The sequence below is a fragment of the Garra rufa genome, chromosome 5, assembly GCF_049309525.1.
Source record: "Garra rufa chromosome 5, GarRuf1.0, whole genome shotgun sequence".
In the NCBI taxonomy this organism is placed as follows: domain Eukaryota; kingdom Metazoa; phylum Chordata; class Actinopteri; order Cypriniformes; family Cyprinidae; genus Garra; species Garra rufa.
The window spans coordinates 37,921,567-37,946,001 of record NC_133365.1 but is presented as its reverse complement, the minus strand read 5'-3'; the positions used below and the strand labels follow the sequence as shown (position 1 = coordinate 37,946,001).

The following is a 24,435-nucleotide window of genomic DNA, read 5'->3' as shown; positions in this document are numbered from 1 at the left end:
CACTTTCCACAGAAAATGATTGAATACCATTCAAAAGTTTTGGGGTGAGGTTTTATTTGAAAGAAATACATACTTTAAATTGTAAATTAATTTATAATATGTAGATTAAGTATATTTGTATATTTGTAGCAATAGCCAAAAATACATTGTATGGGTCAAAATCATCGATTTTTTCTTTTATGCCAAAAATCATTAGGATGTTAAGTAGAGATCATGATCCGTAGATATTTTGTAAAATTCCTACTGTAAATATTTCAAAACTTAATTTTTGATTAGCAATACGCATTGCTAAGAATTTCATTTGGACAACTTTAAAGGCACTTTTTACTCAGTATGTAGATTTTTTTGCACCCTCCTATTCCAGATTTTCAAATAGTTGTATCCCGGCCAAATATTGTCCTATCCTAACAAACCATAAATCGATGGAAAGCCTATTTATTCAGCTTTCAGATTATCTATAAATCTTATTTTAATTTTAAATGACCCTTCTGATTGGTTTTGAGGTCCACATATTGCAAATGTTTTCTATTTCAAAATAAATGCAATTCTTTCTAATTGCCAAAGAATGCTTGAAAAATATATCATGGTTTCCACTATAACATTAAGCAGCAGAATTGTTACATTAAAAATAATAAAGAATGTTTCTTGAGCACCAAATTAGTGTATTAGAATGATTTCTGAAGGATCTTGTAACACTGAAGACTGGAGTAACGGCTGCGGAAAATGTAGCTTTGCCATCACAAGAATAAATTACCTTTTAAAATACATTAAAAAAGAAAACAGTTATTTTAAATTGTAATAATGTTTACAATACTACTGTTTTTGATTCTTTAAAAACATTAAAAACCTTCACCAAACTTTTGAACAGTAGTGTACATGCAATATAGACACTTAATCACGCTCCATTTTTTAAGAAAAACTGTTCAGATTAGTGTCAGATTTGGACAACGCACTTCTCTGGGTTAGAGCAAATGATAACAAAGGGTGGGTGTTATTTGATAAACAGGACGGTCGAGAAAAAAAAACGCTACTATAAAACATCCAAATCAAACACATAAAACCTACCATGCATGCATTTAGACCCAAGAGTCAACAGGCTGAGGTTTAACATCACAAGCATCCACCAGACTGACAGTTGGCCTGTTGCTCCTGATATAGTGTTTCCTATTTGTGTCATTCTGCAGCAATGGGAGAGGGGTTCAGATCAGCAAAACCAACAGTTTAAACACACAGAGAAAGGCTAGAGTTAGTTCTCACAAAAGGGGAAGCTCAAGGGGAAAATAAACAGTTATGATAGAAGAGAAACGTAATTGAAGTAAATGCATGCAGAACTGAACAAAGATCCATTCCGCAAACTTTGAACAGCGTGACATTTAGGTAAACAAGCGTGTTGTGCCAACAAGGACCCCTAGAGGGAGCAACTTCATTGTATTAGTATGGAAATAAACCCTTAATGTCTGCCAAATATTGTGACAATAGAAAAGATTGAATCTGTTTGTTCGGTTGACGTTCTGACAGTCTCAGTGACAGAAATCTGAGTTTGTCATGACATCTATTAAAGCGCTTGGAAAGCCTAACAAAGAAATATGGCAGGCAGCTGTTGAGATACAAAGCCCTGTCACAATGCTGAGACGGACTACAGATGGTACAGAAATGTAGTCGTCAATAATGCAGAGTGTCTGTGAGCACGCTCATCTATGAGCACAGTGTGGCCTCTTTCAAAAGCAGACAGAGTAAAGTGAATCACTCTCATGCTGGGCTCTGATAACACTCATAATATGAAATGACTCCATATAAAGTCAAGAGGGAGTAAGAGAACTCAATCTACTGTTGCAGAGGCACTTGATATGCAAGTCGACCTCTCCTACAGATGCCAGTCAGAGGGGGAAAACAGCAGCACCAGACAGTTTCTTAATCATCTCTACATTAATGACTTTACAATCACAAAGCTGATGTTTAATTATCCATTTAGGCACAAAATAGGGGCTAACAACAGACTGTACGAGTAGAAGTCAAGTTTAAATATACTTAACATGGACAGATGCAGATATCTTAAATATACAGATATAAACAGTGTGATCAGAAAGTCACACGCACACACACATATATATACAACAGTTTTTTCTTGTCTTTAAATCTGATTGGTGGAGAGGAGTAGTGATAACAGAGCTCCAACCGTTTCACTGTTTGTATCACTCCACTTGTGGTATTTCTCACAGCGAGTGTCATGGCAGATGCACAAATCACTATAATTTTACAAATAATACTGTTTTTGTGTCAAATGTAGTTTTAAAAGTTTTTTAAGGTGAGAATGTACTTGTTTAGACTTCAAATATGTGGTTTGTTAATAAAGATAACGTCAATTTAAAAATTTTCTTCGTTGTTTTCGGAGATGTGAGCTCCAGGGCGTCAGCGGGCGTTTAGCACTCATGAACCTACTGAGAGCAGCCTTACCTCTAAGCTAGATCTTTTGGAATTTGCTGCTGGCAAAATCTAATGAGCAGTCTTTGGTCTCATTAATGTATTATATTTTCCAGAGCACATAGTTTTGGCTGAGGACAAAATCTCATCACATTATATTTTATGTAACTACAATGCAGTAAACTCAATAAAAAGTATTTTATTTAAATAACAGTAGTATTTAACTATAGTATTTAGTATTGGGAAATAGTATGTGTTCTCATGATGGTGATTAGTTACGTCGTTTCACCATTAGATGGCGACAAGAGATAGTTTTTATGAGTGAGTCTGCAGTAAAAACTTTAAAAGAAACTGAAACGCTGTTGTAAACAAAGTTATTTTTACTTTCAACAACACCCTGTAAGATGCAGCCAACAAATGGACTGAGCAACGCTGTCATCGGAGATCTTAACAGATGAAAGGATAGTACAACAAAGATATCGCTTTCCTCAGTGGACATTCAAACTAATGTTTTATTTTGAATATGAGATTGAGCTTAAGAAAGAATGCTGCATTAGATGCAGGTAATCACACTCGCTCAGTCCATCTCTATCTCATAATACTCAGCTCTGCATAATACAGTGAGTTTTTAATACAGTAATACAAAAAGCTTTCAATGAAGCAACTCAATGCTCCTTCACTACTAGTTCTAAAGTGACGTTTTCGAATTAGTAATGGAGGTTTGAGCTTAGCTGTCAAACTGTCAATTTGAGATTTGAATCCATCGCAGAAGGAAGTTGTTTACACAAAAGAGGATTTTCAAAGGCAATCCGTTGTCATTTCTTATGCATTTACACACTTGTGCAGTCGAACTGTTGTATAAATGCAATATCACACTCGTAACAGTGCGATATGGCTGTTTATCGGCATGCTGTCATTACCTATGGCACTCACTCTGCATCATATATGAGAATATATATAAGACTTTCAGATCACACTGTCTATATCTGTATATTTAAGGTATCCATATCTGTCCATATTAAGTATATTTAAACTTTGCATTAATCAATAAATTAAACTCTTTTTTTATATTTATATGGATGGAACATTTTTATTGACACTTTTCAGTACTGAATAAATCAAAATTTTCTTTATTGTGTCTACCATCTTGGGTTAAAATTTTACAAGGCAGCATCATTTTTTCTACAGTACCTGCTATTTCTAACTGCTATCATACTTATAAGCAACTTTAGGATTCTTTTATAACAATGCTTATAAATATGGGCAGTCATGAGTCTGATTTCCAACGCATGCAAACCACTTTAATTTGTTTTTGCTTATTTTGACTCAGACCAGATTGCTTATTGTTCTACAGACCTGGCAACACTGTCCTGCAGCCTTCCACTAATTAGACAACTCACTAGGTTATGCAGCTAACTGCTTCACTGTGGCTCCAACACAAGTTCACTGTTAATATATAATTTCTCTTTCCTCTGCAAAAATTGCAGAGTTGGTGCCTGAAGCAGCTAATGAGACAGAGAGGATATTACCACACTACCACAGACAGCATTGTCACGCAGAGTGCCTTCTCAGATTAAACAGATGTAGAAACGTGTCTCGCTTCTGACACTTCGGCTCTGACCTTTAACGGCTCCCGCTCCTGCAGATCCGATGAGCCGTCGCTGCTTTTGTACTTGGAGTCTTTGTCTCTCTGGTCAATCGTTGAGTAGCCATCTAATGAGAGGGAAAGAAAGCAGAAAAGCTCTGTTATCATGATCGGTGTGTCAGCACCCTCAGCAGGGCTCTTCAAACAAGCAGCGACAGATCCCTCAACCTTCAGCTGGGAGCATCCCGTATGTGCTGCGTTCACAGATGTTCGCGTGCTCGCAGCTGAGCGCGTGATGTGTGTGATGACTGTGCGGGTTTTGTGTTTGTGTGCGTGCAGGCCGTGTGTACGAGCCGTCCCCCACTGGCACCGCATTTCATCACTTTCTTCTACCCACTCAAGCAGCACCCCATCTTCAGCCTCTGTCCAATTATTGTCAGTCAGGCTTGGAGAGGATGCCGCTTCAGTGGAGAAGATCAGAGAGATGGCGCCATAATGAAGAGGTTGTACTCAGTAGTGAACAAGCAATAGAGCTTCTGTTCAAATTTTCATTGGCCCAAAACACACCAAACACAACAACACTACAAACATCTTATTAAAAGAGGGGTATTGCAGACAGCGTTGGAATGAAACTCTTCAGGGAAAAAGAAATGCGGTTAGAATTCAATTACGTTTAAAACTAAACACAACATTGCTTGGGAGAAATTTTAGGAGGAATGGAATTAGAAGGATTATGGTTTTGTATTCTCAGTCTGTAGGTTTTTTTTTTCGAGGGCATGCCGACATTGTCTTACCTGGACCGAGTTCGTCCATAGGTATCATATCCCCGCCGCTACACCCTCTGTTGCCTGCAAAGCATTTTACAGGCTAGATTTTTCACACCACTAATACTCATGGTCACCTTTTTTTGTTCATTTGTCAATTTAAACATAAAATTGCTAAGTGTTAAAAAAAATACTGAGAGAACTCTAAAACTATTCACAATTTTGAAGTGAGAGACACCGATCAGAGAAGACAAAGTGAGAATAGCTGCAATCTGTATCAACAGTAACCACCCACAGCCATGAAGCACAGGAATGACAATCAAATCAGTCAAATTACACTCTCAGTCAATTCATTTATTAATATACACTATCATTCAAAAGTTTGGGGTCAGTACGCTTTTTTTTAATGAAGTCATAAGGGTCAAACTGTCATCTGAAAGTGGAATACATAAGCTTTCCATTGATGTATGGTTTGTTAGGATAGCACAATATTTTCCTGAGATACAACTATTTGAATATCTGGAATCTGAGGGTGCAACAAAATCTAAATATTAAGTAAATCGGCTTTAAAGTTGTTCAAATTAAGTCCTTATCAATGCAAATTACTAATCAAAATTAAGTTTGGTATATTTACGGTAGGAAATTTACAAAACATCTCCATGGAACATGATCTTTACTTAATATCTCAATGATTTTTGGCATAAAAAAATCTATATTTGACCCAAACAATGTATTGTTGGCTGTTACAAATATAACCATGCCACTTATGAATGGTTTTGTGGTCCAGAACCACATATTTTAAATAGAAAAGAGTTATTTTAAATTGTAATAATATTTCACACAATGAAAAAAACAGACTTTTACTGTATTTTAGATTGCATAAACTCTTGATAAGCATAAGAGACTCAAAAACAATAAAAAAACATTACCGTCCATTCATTTTGAACGGTAATGCAAATTTATATTTTATACTCACAAACAATGATCTTAAGTTAAAAGTTTAATGTTTTATAGTTGTGCTGATTCTATAATATCCTTCACAACAGTTCATGAATGAGTAGTTTATAGTGGTTTATTTGGTTCAAGACCATTTTATATTCCGCTATAGAGAAAATTAATGAGAAAAATACTTCTAAAGGCTTCTGTAAAGGTGGGCAGTCACTGTTGTGCTTTATTCTCCACATTAAGGCAAGCAGGGAATGGCATGGGACTGATGGAAGTGATCATATGTATCACTGTCATGAGCATCCATGCTAACAGCAGTAATAAAATCCGAAAAAAAGCCAAAGCTGTCATGCTAACTCCTCTCTCAATGAGATGTGTCCTGGGTGGACGGATGGGCTTTTTATTGCAGCACTGCAGTAATTTACCATCATTTTACTTGAGAGTGAATGAATAATGAGCTCCTACACTGAGGCCCATTAATCTGCTGTCTGATCCTCATAAATCATTCTGTATCATATGAACCGCTCAAATGACCGATTAAAGCACAAGAGATGCGGCAGCTGCACACACCGGCTGAGCAGCGGGGGTGAGAGATCAAGCATTCTGCCATGTGTTAAAACACAGAAAGTAGTAGAGTTCAGAAGATATGCTTGCGCAGGTGCACCTGAACCTTCACAACTCCCCTGAGCATCCAGATTTGCTGCGATCAGGGTGTGTAAAGTCTCTGTTTGAGGTCTTACGCTAACCTTGGTTCTTCTCCATCAAGGGGAGTGTGGTATCGTCATAGCCAGGCTTGCAACTCTTGGATCCTTTGGGAGTGCCAGTTGCTATCGGCTGAAAAGGATCAAGAGGAGAATGTGTCAGAAACACAGGGCAGAGTGACAAAACCATCACAAAGAACACTTGGATTTGGACAAAAACACAGTACTGTGCAAAAGCCACTATTTTCACCAGCTAAAAAAATCTTTCGCTGTAGTGTATCAGTAGGAAATATCAGTTTACATTTCCAAACATTTATTTTGCCATTAATTGTAAAAATCCAGTGGGATTTTTGTTTGCACAAGGAGTCTGACAACAGCCAGTGTTTCACACAGAGATCTGATCCCATCATCATCCAGTCTGTCTGGAATGACAGACATAACAAACTCAGACAGACTAAATCCAGAAGAACTGTGGCAATGTCTCCAAGATGCTTCAAGAAACCTACCTGCAAAGCTACAGTACTGTTAAAAGTTTTAGGCACTTGTGTAAAAAATGCTGTGAAACGAGGATGCTGTCAAAAATAATGTCATAAATCAAAATTTGGTGTGACCATCCCTCACATTTAAAGCAGCTTTTGCCCTAGTTTTGCCATAGTTTTTCCAGATTGCTTTGCAGGTAGGTTTCTTGAAGCATCTTCATTCTTTTGGATTTAGTCTGTCTCAATTTTTTTCAGTTTCTTCACGTCATTCCAGACAGACTGGATGGTGATGAGATCAGATGTCTGTGTGGAGCACTGGCTGTTGTCAGACTCTATTTGCAAACAAAAATCTCACTGGATTATTACAGGCACACTACAGCAAAAGATAGAAATAGCTTACTTAAAAACATTTTTTTTGTTGTTGTTGGTGAAAATACCAGCACCCTAAGACTTTTGCATAGTACTGCATGTACAGTAAGGGATGCAAAGGATAGTTACAAACATTTGAATATCACAGAAACTTTTTACTTTGTTTACAAAAACCTGTATTGTGCATCGAGACAAGTAAATGGTCTATTATTAACTTTTTGTGCATGATGAAGTAATTTTACAGGCAGTTAGGCACAGTAAATAAACTTTAGCACATTTGATCTCATTCCCATTCAACAACAAATACTGTGATGTGAAAAATATGAGACATTTGAATAATATTTGTATAGCATTTTATATCATTTTTACATTGAAAATGGTAAAATAGAACACCATTGTGCTCAGATCCGAATGTTTTACAATAATGAAAAAGTTTTTTTTTGTGTGTGTTTTTTTGGCGTGAGAATTTTGTGGGACAATTCTGCTAGATTGTCATAAAAAAACAACACTCCAATAAGGTTCCACTTTCATTATCCACATTTTTTCTTCTTAATTTCTTTGTTTTTCCTTTACATTTTAGAGTAAAGTATGACTTTGTGAGATTTACGCTTCTACACTTTACCATTTGGTATAATAACAACTGAGAAATCAGTGTGTTTGTGTGTGTTTATGCTTCGTCCTACCTGGAAGTGTGTTTTATTCCATCCATCCTTGGTCAGGGCGTTTCTCAGATCCTTATAGCTCCAAACCGTCTGTAGTACATGGGAAGCAGCTTTGGTCTCCCTTGCTGACTGGCTGCGATGCATAAACATGGAGGGAAAGAGAGTTAGGAATCCGGAGCCCAATGGAATAACTCTCAAATTCAAAGTCATCTGTTCCCCTCCCAGCATCGCAGAGTCACTATGGCTCCAAACTCCAACCCCTGTGGCCACAGATTTCTCTCTTTTCACTTCATTAGCTTTTCCTGTGATCCTCACTTAATTACCAGGAGCCTACGACTTCAAAGCCGCATCTCCAGAGTCAGAGAGAGATAGAGTAGCGACCATGTAGCCACTCTCCAGTCTAGCATGTACTCTTTAAAAAGTTAATCTCTCACAATCAATATTTAGTTTTGGGTAAAATTACACTCAGGCAGAAACGGTATAAGCGATGTGAAGTTTTAAACGAGGTCACATGTGGAAAGGATGGAGGAGGTTTGTTTAACATATGGCTTACTCTCCAGAGGTCTCTGCTGCTTTTGATATCTACAGCACTACACCATTTAATATTCAGGTTTTCACACGCATATTTTAAAGATGACATGTGTGGTGATAAAAATAAGACACTTCAAAGAGCAGCAACTCTTGTTGCTGTTTTTCTCTGCGAGCTGAGGAGGACCCAAACTAACATTAGATGTTTACACAGATCAAAAACCTGTTTTTGGTGTACATACAGACCTAAGCAAGCCTTAGGAGATCATAACTGGTTGAAGTAAAAATACCACAGACAGTTGGCTTGATTTATAAATCAATTCTAACATAGAAAGATGAAAAGTGAAAATAGAGGTTAAAATGTTAAAGCTTTTTTGATTTAATATTCTAGTTTCATAAAATATCTGATGCAATGTGAATAAAGCTTAACTCTGATCAAAGGGTGACCAAATATTGTGTTTTTACCACAATCTTGGCCAGTTCTCTGTTTCCTTCTTACCTGGTCCTGTTGATGGCCACTAGTTTGTCGATTGCTTGAGCAGTAATGAGAGAGCGGGCGTTCTCAGAGCTGTCAGTGATGATTTCATGGATGGTGTTGAGGATGGCCACCACTGTGTCCTCCTCCAGGTTCTTGGCTGGCCGCTGCTGTCCGCTGGGCAAGTTGCTGACCAAATCCCTCATGGCATAACTCCCTGAGGAAGATAATATAAAAGAATGAAAGATTCAGCTCTAAAAGAAAGGAAAGCAAGTTGCAGTCCCCCTGAAGCAGAATATAATTGTGCCACAATATAAATGTTGTTCTTTCTATTCATTAAAAAATCCTGAAAAAATGCATCAGTTTTCACAAAAATGTTAAACAGCAAAACTATTTTTAACGTTGATATTAATAAAAAAAATTCTTAAGCATCAAACCAGCATTATAGAATCATTTCTGAAGGTGCATGGGACAATAATATGGAAGCCTGTTTACACCACTGAATAACAAATAAAAAAAAATAATTGTGACTTTTTATATCACGATTCTGACTTTTTATCTTGCAATTGCGAGCTTACATCTTGCAATATTGATTTTTTTTCCCAGAATTGTGACATAAACTTACGATTGCGAGTTATAAAGTCATAATTACAGGATATAAACTCGCAATTGCGAGTGAAAGTCAGAATTGCAATATATAAACTCAATTCTGAGAAGTCTGAATTGCGATATAAACAGGCAATTCTGACTTTTTTTCCTCAAAATTCTGTGATATAAACTCGCAATTGCGAGATATAAACTCGCAATTCAGTTTTTTTTCCTCAGAATAGTTTGTTACTCCCAATTGTGATTTTTTGTCTTGCAATTTTGAGTTTATATCCCACAATTCTGACTTTTTTCCTCAGAATGATGAGATATAAACTCACAATTCTGACTTTTTTCACCTCAGAATTGTTTTGTATCTCCCAATTCTGACTTTTTTTCTTCAGAATTGTAAGATATAAACTCGCAATTGCAAATAATAAAGTCAAAGTTGCGAGACTTAAACTCACAATTCCAACTTATTTTCCTTAGAATTGTATATAATTCCCAATTGTGACTTTTTACTTGCAATTTTAAGGTTATATTCCTTTTTTCCTCAAAATTGTGTTTGTATCTCGCAATTCTGACTTTATTACTTGCGATTGCGAGTTTATATCTCACAATTCAGAGAATAAAAAAGTCAGAATTGTGAGTTATTAGGTCAGAATTGCGGGATATAAACTCGCAATCAGGATAAAAATTCAGAATTGCAAGATAAAAACTAACAATTCTGCAAAATGCAGTCAGACTTGCAAGAAATCAAGAGGTAATTCTGACTTTTTTCTCAAAATTGCATGATATAAACTCGCAATTGTGATTTATAAAGTCAGAGTCGCGAGATATAAACTTTTTTTTTGCAATTGTGAGTTTATATCCTGCAATTCTGACATATTTTGCAATTCTGACTTTTTATAATTCACTAATGTGACTATACCTCACAACTTCAGAATTGTGAGATAAAAAGTTGCAATTACCTGTTTTTTTTTTCAGTGGCAGAAATGGGATTGCAACTGCTAAAAATTCAGCTTTACCATCACAGGATTAAATTACATCGAAAACAATTATTATAAGCATTTTACAATATTACTACTTTTACTTTATGCTTAATAATACAAATAAAATAAATGCAGAGATGTCTTTTAAAAAAATTACAATATTTTACTTTAACATTACTAAATCTGACTTTTTAATAGGAAAAAATTCTGACTGCACATTTATTTAAGCATTACGTAAATATGTGTTTAACATTATGCATACTAATGATCTAGAAAAGCTACTCTTGCCTATTAGGTCTTTGTTGCGGCGGTCGATGGACAGGTTCCTCAGAGCGATGGCCACAGCTCGCACCACCTTGTCTGAGTCTGAGCGCAGGAGCTCGACGAGGATTGGCAGCCCTTTCTCCTTACGCACTGTCGCCCGGATATAGTTCGACCACTGCAGAAATGAAAGGAACAGACTGTATTAAGCCAGTGGTTCAGACATTTTTCCACTGCATTCATTTCATTAAGTCGGGTCAGCTTATGCTCAGCCAGAAATGCAGCTCTGCAAATCTTTCAGAACAGGAATATGCCTGTCTGAGTATGTGTGCAAGAAAAAGCTCCTCTATTCTGGGAAACAGCAATCCAGTAAATAGCCATTTGTTCCCTGTTAGACTTGTGTGCATTCTTCACTCGAACCCCATGAATCACAAAACCTTTATGTGACACAAGACATCTCTATTCTTCAGCCAGTGCCCCTGAGATAGTAATTAAGTTATTGCAATAGCACACTTTAGCCACTAGGAGATGGTAGTGAGCCTAGAAACACATTTGCAGAAAAGTAGGAAGGAGAATAAATTAATAAATAAAAGCTCTCAAATCCTCTTATAGACCACAGACGTGACATCCCCGTCTCCCTTCAGCAGGGGTTTGTGATGTGCTAGGGACTCTGGGCTCACAAGCACGCGTGTGTCACCAGGCATAGAGATGAGGCTGGTTTGAAATGGTGTAACCACACAGAGAAGCTGTGAGCTTATGTGTGACTGCACTTCAGGTCCAACATGGAGAAGGATGCTGGGTCAGGGCAGTGTGGTTTAATGGGATTTTCTTTCGCGATAGGTGTAGGGGGACATGTTTATTAGGTGTATTTCCTCTTGACTCCTGCCTCAAGAGAGAAGAGAGCCCCACATGACTCTGTGGTACAAACGTGTCATACTCGTAATTAAGTATCGACTAGGAATGTGTTCAAGGAGCATTGCAAGCAGACAAAAACAAAACATTACAAATTAAGCTTTATGGATTTGCATAATGTACTCTAGCAGAGCAATCATGCGATTGTGTTAGTCAACACAATCATCAGTTCATCTTTCATCGTCAAAGTGATGCCATTGGTAGTTAGGGATGAGAGTTTTAACTTCATATACATAGATTTGGACTCATTCTTTTACAGCTGAGGTCAAAAGTTTACACCCCCCAAATTAACATCTGCAAAATGTTAATTATTTTACCAAAATAAAAGGAATATATAAAAGATATTTCACATAAAAGATGTTTACATGTAGTCCACAAGATAAAAACAATAGTTGAATTTATAAAAATGACCCTGTTCAAAAGTTTACATCCCCTTAATTCTTAATACTGTGTTGTTACTTAAATGATCCACAGCTGTGTTTTTTTAGTGATAGTTGCTCATGAGACCCTTGTTTGTCCTGAACAGTTTAACCGCCCGCTGTTTTTCAGAAAAATCCTTCAGGTCCCACAGATTCTTTGGTTTTCCAGCATTTTTGTGTATTTGAACCCTTTCCAACAATGACTGTATAATTTTGAGATCCATCTTTTCACACTGAGGACAACTGAGGGACTTATATGCAACTATTACAGAAGGTTCAAACGCTCACTGATGCTCTAGAAGGAAAAATGATGCATTAAGAGCCAGGGTTGAAAACTTTTGAAAAGAATGGAGATGTATACTTTTTTTTTTTAATTTAGCCTAAATAGCATAATTTTTCATTTAGTACTGCCCTTCAGAGGCTACAGAAGATATTTACATGTTTCCCAGAAGACAAAATAAAGTTTTGTCTTCTTGTCCTCTGTCCATTTGCATAAGCAGAAGAATAGAAATCACTATCCTGAATCTAAATCAATCAAAAAATCATGAAAATAATTCTGATCTGAGATTGTTTTTAAAAAAATCTGTTTCCAATTCCTGGTGCATCCAAATTTGTTTGTGTGCAGAAATGTTCTGAGAAGACACTCACTGTCCACTGTCCAGCGCTGAGGTTCTGTAGAGCTCCGGCCGCAGCTTCTAGCGTGTTGAAGTTCTGGCTTTCTGTAAGCAGGGACAGGTAGAGTCGGACCACCTCCGGCTGATACAGTAACTCAAAACCTGCACACGTATATGACAGATACACAACAGAATTACACATAAAACACTGGTGAACAAAGTCGAACATAGACACACATACAAATTAGCTATAGGCCAGTAAAAATTGATTGCATCTCCTCCTTCCAGTGTTGTGATGCACCTGGCGAAATGAAAAGTGGACAAAATAACAGGGTAGGACAAATGCATGATTATCACGACAGAGAAATAGAGACAGAAAATCAAAGACACTCCACTTTCACAGATACATTGAGCAGTTCAATAGACAAACTGCCTAAAAAAGCCAATAGCCTGATGGACGCTTGGTTTCTTGATAACAGCAGCCCAATCTCAGGCAGTGTAATCAGGGAGTCTTTCATTAAACATGAGTTGAGGTCAGATACCTAAAAAAGAAGAAGCTCCTTCTTGCTGATTCATGGTCAGTTCCACTACACAAAACACAAAGATATTTTGAGAATACACAGTAAGGCTGGAGACATTTACAGTGATGGTAGAGAGTGCATAATTAGCTTCCTCCTGTCTGAATACTAAATGATGCCAGCGGACATACAAATCACTGTATGCTACTCCCGGGATGTGACTTTTTGTGTGTGTGTTTCACATTTTCGTGCATAAGCCGTGGCTCTGAAAACTGCAAGACAAGATCCACTGATCTAACGAACACAAACAGAGAAAGTTCTCTTGCGTATTCCAGTGGTTCTCAATTGGTTTAGCTTTAAGAACAGATTTTACACACCACATCATGACTCAAAACCGTAAATGTAGTGTGACCTGACATTGTTTACAACCTGTTATATTGATGTCTTTGCACGGTTGAAACACCAACTGAGTGATTACATGAGTGAGACATGATACGGAATTCGGTAAGTTGTACTCTTTCTTTTAACATACCTTCGGTTGCTCATTCATGTTTATTTCATGCTAAAACTAGTATTAAAGGAGAGAAGATGATCAGTTCACCTGCGCTTTGCGCTCCTGCTTCCTTTGAACTGAGGCGCTACAGCAATCTGTCACTCAAACAGCACCAAAACAGCATTTTTTGTTTAAATAAAATGGGTAGAATTTAAAATCGAACACTTTGTTTTATATTAAAACTAACAAAGCACAAAGCTTACTGCGATTTATTGGATAGAAAATGTGCTACAATGTTCCATTCATTAACTGAAAACAGGCTAGAGTAATCTATTCTTGGAATTTAAGACTGATATTGTTTCGTACAAATGAGAATCAATTAAAATCGAGAAATCAATATTTTTTTACCCAGCCCTACTCCCTTTAAAATCAATTAATAACCAGTTTCAATATTTGAGTTCTGTGAATTCCTGTCTGAGTCTGAGGACCATTTAGTTCAAATGTTCTACTGTGCAACCACAGCACATCCATCATGTTCACATGAACTCTCCTCTTGACTTGGCCTGGGCAAGCATTTAGCCAAGACTGAGCATGACGGATGTGTGGTGGTTCAACAGGCTGCCTTCTTTTTCACTGCCACGTCAAGTTCAAAGGAACCTGAGCAACAATATTCATACAAAAGCAGCAAAACTGCAACATGGTGTAATTCAGGTAACATGTCTGCAATGAGTTGCACTGCAGTGGAGTGGAGAAAAAGATGAAGAGCTACCACACTAATGCATGTTTGCTAGTGTGTGACTGCATTAGAAAAGCTCAGCCGCTGCCTGGCCCATCTGCACTTTCTAAATGTGCACCTAACACCTATAATTTAGAGCGGGAAGAGTGGCCTTCAGGATGTGGGCTGCTCACTATACATTTTTATTTCTGTCTGACTGATGGTTTGAGCGAAAGAACTGTCCTCGCCTTTCTTTTTTTTCACAGTTTCCACACATTCACGACCTCAATTACCATTTAAGGCTATTTTAAGCCTTTCTCCTCCCCACTACTTTAAAATTCTTCTTGAGTGCGTTACTATGCTAAAAGACTTCAGAGCAGCCTTAGAGAGCAAGTTTATGTACAGATTACCTAATGCATGTGCTCACTTCAGTATTATGCTTTTTTTACACAAGGCTAAGTGGAAAGTCATAGTCATTCAGATACAGAGCTATATACTCTTTTTGACAATAATAGCACTCCCTAATCTCTCTGTCGAGTTAACATCAAAAAAGCAAAATGCTTTATATTGTGGGAAGATGACTGCCTGCTAGTTTAGCTTTAACTCAAACCAGTCAACACGCACAAAATCAACTAATTAAATAAATCAGTTTTTGTCTTGTGGGGAAACGGCTGACAGATTTATCACTGCAAATGGAAGTTGTTCTCCGCGTATGATTGACGTCGGTGTTAAACCCTACTGCAAAATTCCTGTCGCATCCATGACAGCACTTTGATATCCGGGAGTCTGTAAGTCCACATTCCCCTCCTTGTGCAATTCTTGGAGGCCGGATTTGCCTCTGAGCGATAGTTACGAAACAGCACATTTTAAACCGTGATTAGGGATTAGCTACCAAAACGTTCATCTTTCAGAGAGTGATCAAACCATTCCAGCTCTGCAAATATCATTGATTCCTGCCGGGATCCAATGGCCACTTTTTTGAACAAGTCAAAAACCGTGCTGTATTGTTGAATATACTAAATGAGCGGTCATACACATAAATGTCAAAGCCACTGTAGAAACATCCACATGTCACCCCTTGGTGCCTTATTATATGAATGTAATTTGCAATTCCAATGGAAAAAGGAGAGGAATCATAAGCATGATTTAGAGAGACTTGATGTAGCTTTTGTAGTGGTACTCTCTTTTAGTAGGTCAATTAAAATTAGTCAGTGACACTAAGAAACAAACTGAAAAAAGAACAGAGCAAAGAGGAAACTTTTTTTTTTTTTTTTCAAAGTTACAAAAGAACAACCTGCCCAGCAGGCACTAGGCATCAATAAAACGTTCAGATGTTGCATTTTGGTTGAGAATGAAAATCGAGTTGACGTTAGTATTTGTCATTAATTTGACGTTGACTTAACTTTAGATTTTGGCTACACAACCTAAAAACTAACGTCAGCTGATATATCAAATTAACATTGACAACATACGTTGAATTGACATCGAATTTTGGTCACCACTGAAAATTAACCATATATCAACGTCTTATGACTTTGTGAGCCTGGGTGTAGTAACATTAGCAGACCATTCTGATTATCAAGGAAAAATTCAAAACATTCAAAATCATAACTTTTGGAAATCTGGAGAAGCATTCTTCAAACTATTAATTTATTATTATTTTTTTTTAATTGAAATAAAACAAAATACTAGATAACAAACTTGAACTTATTTTATTTCAGTTAGTATTTAATTTCTAATTTTAAGTGTTAAAATGACTAAAACTGTGAAAGTGAAAAAGAAATAAAAGTATACAGTGGTGGCCAAAATTAGAACATTAGTATTTAGAACATTAGAACTAGGGGTGGGCATAGATTAATTTTTTTAATCTAGATTAATCTAGATTAAATCTTGGAATTAATCTAGATTAATCTAGATTAAAATGGCTAATTTGAATTCTGCTTAAGGCATTCAGAATATGTGTGCTACCCAAATACTAAAAGTAAAGCCTAAGACTAAAAGTAAGTCTTCGAGAACGGGCCAGGTGGCGCATTAGATCAGGCGCTCATCTCCTGTTTCCAAAATGCATCACAAACTGCTTGACAATTGCATTTACAACATAATTACCTATACAAACTTGTGTAACCAAGTACTTCTGCGCAAAAGGCTGCACGACGTGCGCGTGCTGCACAGACGCGCACCGGCATGGATATCTGCGTGCATAGTCTTGGGTTAAACTGCGTTGCTTTTAGAAGCGTCAATTCAGTTGTTGCATATAGTTTAATGTCTTTATTTCGGGATTATCAAAGTAAATTATAACTCACGTGCCCCAGTAAAAAGGGTCTAGCAAACGCACCTGCCCTGAAGCGGCTTCATAACTGCATCATTGTCAGCACGTCTCGTTTGATGTGGTAATTTCACAGAAGTTGAAGACTCGTTCTCGCCCCCTACAGTGCAATTCGACTAGGTATACGTCATCCGTGCTCAAATATCAAGGTGAAAGTCATCATATCTTGCGTAGTTTAGACCCAGCTCCCAACCCAACTTTGAGAATAGATTAACGGCGATATTTTTTTTATCGCCCGATAAGAGTCTCACGTTAACGCAGCACGTTAACGCCGATAACGGCCCACCACTAATTAGAACATTAGTATTTTCAACATCTAAACAATGGCTTTAAGTCAGTTATTTGTATCTTTACATTTCCAAACAATTAATTTGCCATTAATTGTAATAATCCAGTGAGATTTTGTTTGCACAAGGAGTCTAACAACAGCCAGTGCTCCACACAGAGATCTGATCTCATGGCAAAATTAAAGTTTGGAAATGTAAACTGATATTTACTACTGATACTACAGCAAAAGATAGAAATAACTGACTTAAAACTTTTTTTAGCTGGTAAAAATACCAGTGTTCTAATAATTTTGGCTACAACTGTATCTTTAAAAATATATATGTAAATGTTAACTGCATGTAAAAAAAACATTAAAACTAAAATTATAATGAAAACTGAAAAAACAACAACTATGATAATATCGTAAAAGTTAAATTAAATTAAATTCTTGTTATATAGTTATATTGTCCTAGAGAATTAATTTTTGGTCCTTTCAGTTTACAATGAAAAGCGTGTATACTTGAATTTCTAAATCCACGAATGGATTCTCCCCTGAAGCGTCTCCAGTGGGAAAATGAGTCATGCCTATTCAACTCCAAGCAGGCCTGAATGATGGTCTATACCTTTGGAACAGACTCTGCACTTACTCTTTATGCAATGCTTTGTGAGTTGAATCCACAAAGTGGCAGGAACTTCAAATGCCAACAGACAGCACCAAAAGGAAGGTGGTAATGGCTTACAGTCAACATCACAGCATCTGTGCTCATATGGGCTGCCCGTGGAGACAGGAAGTAGGGTAGTCTGCAGGGAATAGGATGCACCAACAAAGCACCTTTCTTTTCTTTCTCATTCTGAACCCCTTATCCCTCCACAGGCCACTGAAACAGAATGGACAAGCCTGTTGAATATTTGATTTCCTCTGGAAATGCTTCTTTACAGATTGAGAGCCTCTGGCCAGCTCTGAAAATGTTTTGGTTCAGTCCTAAAAGTGGCATCTCCCTCTCTCCCCTGTACTCCGGCTGGCCAAGTCCCACTGTGACAACCCATACCAGATTCGGCTGCTGAGGCCAGTTTGTCACCGCTCACCCAAGGAGGTCTTTTTGATTTCTACTTGGCCTCAATGGCTGCTATTATGTGGAATGTCAGTCTTCAAACCATCCGTCCTAACAAGAGATTTTCCCTCTCTATTCATCTACTCGTTACGCTCGATCCTTCAACTGACAAAACTTTTCAGTTTAATTACTTTTCTATGTAAATAATATTGACATTCTAGTGTTGAACTATAATTTCAGTATGGAGATGAATAATGCACTTCACATTATTTCTCCAGGTTCCTGTGGATTTTAAACACGATGGGTCTCTGGGTGAAGGGGATGTTTATTTGAGGCACAAAGCTTGCCAAGAACAGATTTTCAACAGCTGTGAAACCTTTTAACTGGCTATCTATAAAAAGAGTACATTGTGGAGAGAATGGATAAATGTTATTGTAATAATCCATATTTATATCCGGAGATGGTGATAGAGCGAACACTTGCAGAAAAATCCAGATATCCAGGATATCCTTAATTTCATACTGGTTCCTGTGGTCATTTTATACAAAAAAACCCTGACAGTCTGAATTTGTCAAAACCTTGATCAATCTTCCACAGGCCAAAATAATAGTAGCCGCTAAACTCATTCTGAGAGATTGATTGAGATATCAGTGCGAGAGAGAGGATATTGAATTGCATTATTGAATTACTAAAGATCTAGAGGTCAGATAAAGTCCAGAATTAACCCTGCATCTTTTTAAAAGAATACTGATACTAGGCCAGGGTGTAGGTGTGTGATTAAATGAGTATGGAAGGGGTAGGAGGAGATGAGGAAATAAGCAGGTCTGTGTATAAAATTCAAAAGTAGAACTGAAGTAGGCAGAGGAGGAGACGATCATACACCGGCACTTCAAAACAGCCATCGCTTCAATCACCCAGGCAACCAACCGTCCAACCACACTAACAAATCTATTCATTAATAGACTTTAAAGAAAGAGAGAGTCAAAAACAAAAGACACAAACATCTCTAGGTGACAGAAGACACAGAATATAAATGCTTAATTTAGCTCTGATCCAAACCCACTAAGCTGCCTACCTAGACATTTTAAGGCATCAGAGATGCACTCAGGATGTGAAGGTTGTTGGAAAAGGTAGGCAGCAATATTAGCTTCCTTCAAACGCTTAATTCTGGTCAAAGAAAAATCACCTAAGACAAGAGAAATGCTTACTACACTCTTAAAAATAAAGGTGCTTCACGATGCCATTGGAGAACCTTTTTGTCAAAATGGTTCCATAAAGAACCTTTAACATCTGAAGAACCTTTCTGTTTCACAAAAGGTTCTTTGAGGCAAATAAGGTTCTTCAGATTATAAAAAGGTAAGCAAGAAATGGTTCTTTAAAGAACCTTTGACTGAATGGTTCTTTGTGGAACCAAAAATGGTTCTTCTATGGCATCGCTTGAAGAACCTTTTGAAGCATCTTTATTTTTAAGAGTGTATATGGGCCATTCTACAGAACTGGTCTAAGGTCAGAGTTGAAAACATCTTTTATCTTTTTTTTTTTTTTTTTTAAAGAATTTGTGTGTATGACACAGGAATATTTCCTGATCATAAATGTAGGGATGTAGGTAAAATCAGTCTCAGCCAATGGACTAAAAGTTTATTTATGTAATATAAAATATATTTTTCTGAACCTTTACTTTTTAAAAGAATCAAAACGATACTTTTTAAAACATTAAAAAATATATTTCGATATCATTTTTCTTAGTTGAAATTTAGGTTAGGGTTTGGGACAGCCACCTCCCAATTTAAAGTAAATAAATTATGATTTTTTTTATATTATTGTGGGTTTTAATAGATAATATAAGAATCTTAGTAAACATTTAAGATTTGAAAACTTAAATGCTTTTTAAATGTGTTTTTTGGTTGTGGACCAATTCTGTAGAATATACCTTACTGCCCAAAGATTTGGGTTCGTATCGGATGTTTTTGACAGATTTATTTGCTCACCAAGGCTGCATTTACTTGACCCAAGAGTAACATTGTAAAATGTCTTTAGTGTTCCATTATTCTTCAAAAGAGAATCATTTTTTTTATACGTTTTGTAGTTTTATAAATGCCTTTACTGTCACGTTTGATCCATTTTAATACATCTTTGGTGAATAAAGTTATTAATAATAAATAACAAGTCCCAAACTTTTGAATGGTAAAGGATTCGTATTGCATTTAAAGGGATAGTTCACCCAACAATTAAAGTCATTAATTACTCACTCTCTTCAAGGCCCAGAAAGGTAGTAAGGACTTTATTAAAATAGTCCATGTGACATCAGTAGTTCAACTTTAATTTTATGAAACTATGAGTATACTTTTTGTGTGCAAAAAAACAAAAATAACGACTTTATTCAACAATTTCTTCATTTCCCTTTCAGTCTTCGATGCACGTTCACAAGAGTACCACAATGCATGCATGTGCAGGGTCAGAAAGCTCTCAGATTTCATCAAAAACCTCTTAATTTGTGTTTTAAAGATAAAAATATTATTTCACCCAATATTTGTGCATGTGTATTTTTATTGTGTACCAAATCAGTCACTTATGAGGCTCCATTTCAGGCAAGATCCTGCCTTAAAAACCAGCTGCCTATGTAGGCTGAAGATGGCAAGGCAGCTCTCTAGGTTTCAAAACAAAGCTTTTGTTTCTGTCTAGGCTAAATTGAGAGGCTATAAGCTTGAGGGCTGTGCCATAGCATCCTGGGAAAAACACTCTGTGGACAATAAAACCTAATTTGGTGTTGTACAGGCTACATCTTTGGAGCCACCTTCCACTGAAAAGAAAACAACAACAGTTTTTGGGTTCACCTTTAGCTCTAGCTCATTTAACTTTCACACAGACATGAGTGGTGGCTCGTGCAGTGCATTGAGAATGAAGGGAGCAAGCAAGAGATAGCATGCAAAACACAAAGCAAAAGCACTTAACATGAGTTGCGCTGTGAGGTGCACTGCAAACTCACAGCGCCGGTGTTATGATCTCACTATATGATAATGACACTTTTAATTCAAATGGTTAGCAACGCATAAGTACAAATTGCCCAGTGAATACCCGGCGAATAAATCTAACAGATTAAATAGGACAGAGGCATTATACATACTGATTTCAAATATTGAAAGAGAGATGCCTACAGGCTAAAAGCACACGGCTCATGTAGATTGTGTTTTTGTGAAAATACACAGCTTTGTCAGATTTTTTTCCACTGAGAATTTTTTATTGTCTGTCTCATCTGACAGCCATTTCACCCAGGACAGAAATAAACATTGAGTTTTAGTGGTACAAGACAAAAAGCAACCATGTTGCTTGAACAATCTGTTATGAATTCTGGGGACAGCATCTGTCAGTTTTTGATGCTGTGAATGATACATACACACACATCTTCTTAAGCTCTATTTCAAAACCTAGTGAGCTGCCTTGCTGCCTACTAGCTACATAGGGAGCTGTCTAAGGCAGCATGATCCTAACTGTCAGTGAAGTCTCATGAGTGACCAATGTGGAACGTAGTACATATGAAACTCCAGATGCGACAAAAACAGTGGAACACAGGGGACTTGCAATTGATTTCAATACAGTTTGACATTAGTTGATGTATGAACTTAATACTCTAATAAACATACTAATATGTGACCCTGGACCACAAAACCATTTATAAGGGTCAATTTTTTTATTTATACATCATTTTTACGCCTTCAAAATTGTTCAAATGAAGTTCTTAACAATGCATTTTACCAATCAAAAATTAAGTTTTAATATTTACAATTCACAAAATATTTTCATGGAACATGATCTACTTACTATTCTAAGGATTTTTTGAATAAATCGATCATTTTGACCCATACAATGTATTTTCGGTTATTGCTACAAATATTCCTATGCTATTTTAGACTGATTTTGTGGTCCAGGGTCACATATGTCACACATATCTATTATGTAAAATAAACTATTTAGTTACACTGTTTCCATATTTGACTTTCTATATCAGTCAAAAAATTGGAAAATCAGTTAGATTTTGAATAGTTTCTTATGCTCATCAAGGCAGCGTTGATTTGATTAAAAAAATACAGAAAAAAGTCTAATATTGTAAAATATTACTACTATGTAAAATAATGTTTCTCTATTTTAATATACATTAAAATCTAATTTTTTCCTGTGATCAAAGCTGAATTTTTAGCATCATTTCTCTAGTCTTCAGTGTCACATAATCCTTCAGAAATTATTCTAAGTTGCCTATTTATTATCAGTGATGGAAACAGTTGTGTTGCTTAAATTTTTTTTGGAACCTGTGATAATTTTTTCAGGATTCTTTGATGAATAAAACGTTAAAAAGAACAGAATACAAATAGAAAAATAGACATAATTTCTAACAATATACAATTAATACTTTTATTAGGATATGTTAAATTGATAAAAAAAAGTGATTTGTATTGTTAGGAAAAAATATGTATTTTCAATAAATGCTGTTTTTTTTTTTTTTTTACTTTTTATTCATTATATAATCCTGAAAAAAATATCACAGGTTCAGTTCCAAAAAATATTTGGCAGCACAACTGTTGTCAATATAAATAATTCTAATAATAAATCAGCATATTAGAATGATTTCTGAAGGATCATGTGTGGATCACTTAAGACTGGAGTAATGACTGATGAAAATTCAGAATAACATTTTGCAATATTACAGTTTTTTTCCGTATTTTAGTTTTAAAAAAAGCAGCCTTGATGAGCATAACAAACCTATTTAAAATCTTACTGATCCCAAACTTTTGAATGTCATTGTGACTATATATATATATATATATATATATATATATATATATATATATATATATATATATAGTCATATTTATTTATAATTTCTCTCTCTCTTTTTTTTTTTTTTTTTTTTCATTCTGGGATTAAACACAGCCAAACAAGCTGTCTCAGGAGGCACCATAATTAAATTGCTTACCTTTTGGAACAGCATTGGGTGTGTGCCAACTGATGCCTTAAAATGCTTACTCTGTAGGCCGCTTACTAAACAGTTTAAATTGTTAGTATTCACAACCAATTCCTCTCACTTTCTATTTCTTGTATGCAATCCTCCTCCTCTAACCTTCATCTGTTTCTCTCAAACTCTCTGTTTGACACTCTCTCTCTTCTAGCTGCATGGTGTCTTTGTTAGGCTTGTTTGAGTCATTGCTGGGACGCCAGTAGCGGATGATATGTCTGATCTGCTTTGCCTGGAGAAGGATGTCCCTTCGCAGGCTCGATGTCATATCCCATTCTTCACGACCCACCTTCCTGCCATCCAATGCTCGAGCACATGATAAATAATCACAAGCTCTCCGTTTCTCTCTCACATGCTCCACATCTTTTCTCTCTGGCTCTTCATCTCACATACACAAGTCCTCTGACGCCTCATTTTTCACTGGCACAAAAAAAACCTGGCCAGTGTGTGCCACAAATTATAATCTCAGGAATGAAGCCCAGTTAACAGACAGGCTGTCTTCCTCTCCTCGCTCCTGCATTTTGCAAATGACAGTTTTCACTTTAAAAAGTTCATTTATAAAATGGCATGTTTGCAAAACAGGAAACAATAAACGCTGGCAGCTCTTTGTGTAGATGCCACTGACGGCTTGCCTAGTAATCTGTGCCTAATTGCATTCAAGTACGTGTGTTTGTGTGTGTGTGTGTGTGTGTGTGTGTGTGTGTGTGTGTGTGTGTATAAAGCGTCTCTCTGAGAAACAGAAACATCCTCTTCTGGCTGAAAAGCAGCACACAAAGGCCCCAATGGGAGGGTAAATCTCACTCTATTCCCTCCCGGTAGTTTAATTCAGCCCTGTAATTATTGCCTAAGACATTAGGCCAGTGAAGAATGGTTTGCTGCATCACATACAGATGCTGGGAAATATTATGAACAAACCCTCATCTACTCACCCAGACTCTATACAACACAATAGTAGAACAGCAATAGTAATAAACATGACTATTAGTAATAGGTTTTGGTAAATAATAGACATTCAAAAGCAAGTCTAAACAAATGATTTGCTGAGGAGGTTTGACAGTGGACCATAGCTGCTTCGGCTGGCTCATTTTCACATGCGCTGTACCTGCACCCATCACATACCCATTAGACACTGTCTGCCGGACTTGTTTTCGCAAGCAATAACATATGCGTAATGATGCATATTATCTATTACATCCATCATTAAGCTTTCTGTGGCCTTCTGGCATCAAGTGCTATTTGCGAGCTTCTTCAAGAGATCCAGATAAGAACTAACATTTTAGGCTGATCTGGGATCAGATCACTGGCCGAGTCGCAGACGTCTGGTTTTGTTTACTGCACACATAG

The 24,435-nt window shown here is 36.7% G+C and overlaps 1 protein-coding gene across 15 annotated transcripts in view; it reads right to left on the bottom strand.

Annotated features, from left to right (window-relative positions):
• The window catches only part of arvcfb (ARVCF delta catenin family member b), a 331,914-nt gene that overhangs the window by 3,597 nt on the left and 303,882 nt on the right, over window positions 1–24,435 (bottom strand). For 11 of the 15 annotated variants that reach the window (XM_073840202.1, XM_073840206.1, XM_073840207.1 and 8 more), the window contains 8 exons: window positions 12,747–12,874; window positions 10,795–10,945; window positions 8,954–9,146; window positions 7,948–8,059; window positions 6,462–6,549; window positions 4,801–4,854; window positions 4,043–4,134; window positions 1,066–1,178 (listed from right to left, as the gene is read on the bottom strand). In XM_073840202.1, the coding sequence (XP_073696303.1) occupies window positions 1,077–1,178; window positions 4,043–4,134; window positions 4,801–4,854; window positions 6,462–6,549; window positions 7,948–8,059; window positions 8,954–9,146; window positions 10,795–10,945; window positions 12,747–12,874 (920 nt within the window). In that variant the 3' untranslated portion in view covers window positions 1,066–1,076. The remainder of the gene's footprint in view (window positions 1–1,065; window positions 1,179–4,042; window positions 4,135–4,800; window positions 4,855–6,461; window positions 6,550–7,947; window positions 8,060–8,953; window positions 9,147–10,794; window positions 10,946–12,746; window positions 12,875–24,435) is intronic. The other 4 variants (XM_073840211.1, XM_073840213.1, XM_073840214.1 and 1 more) reach the window with 3 other exon arrangements.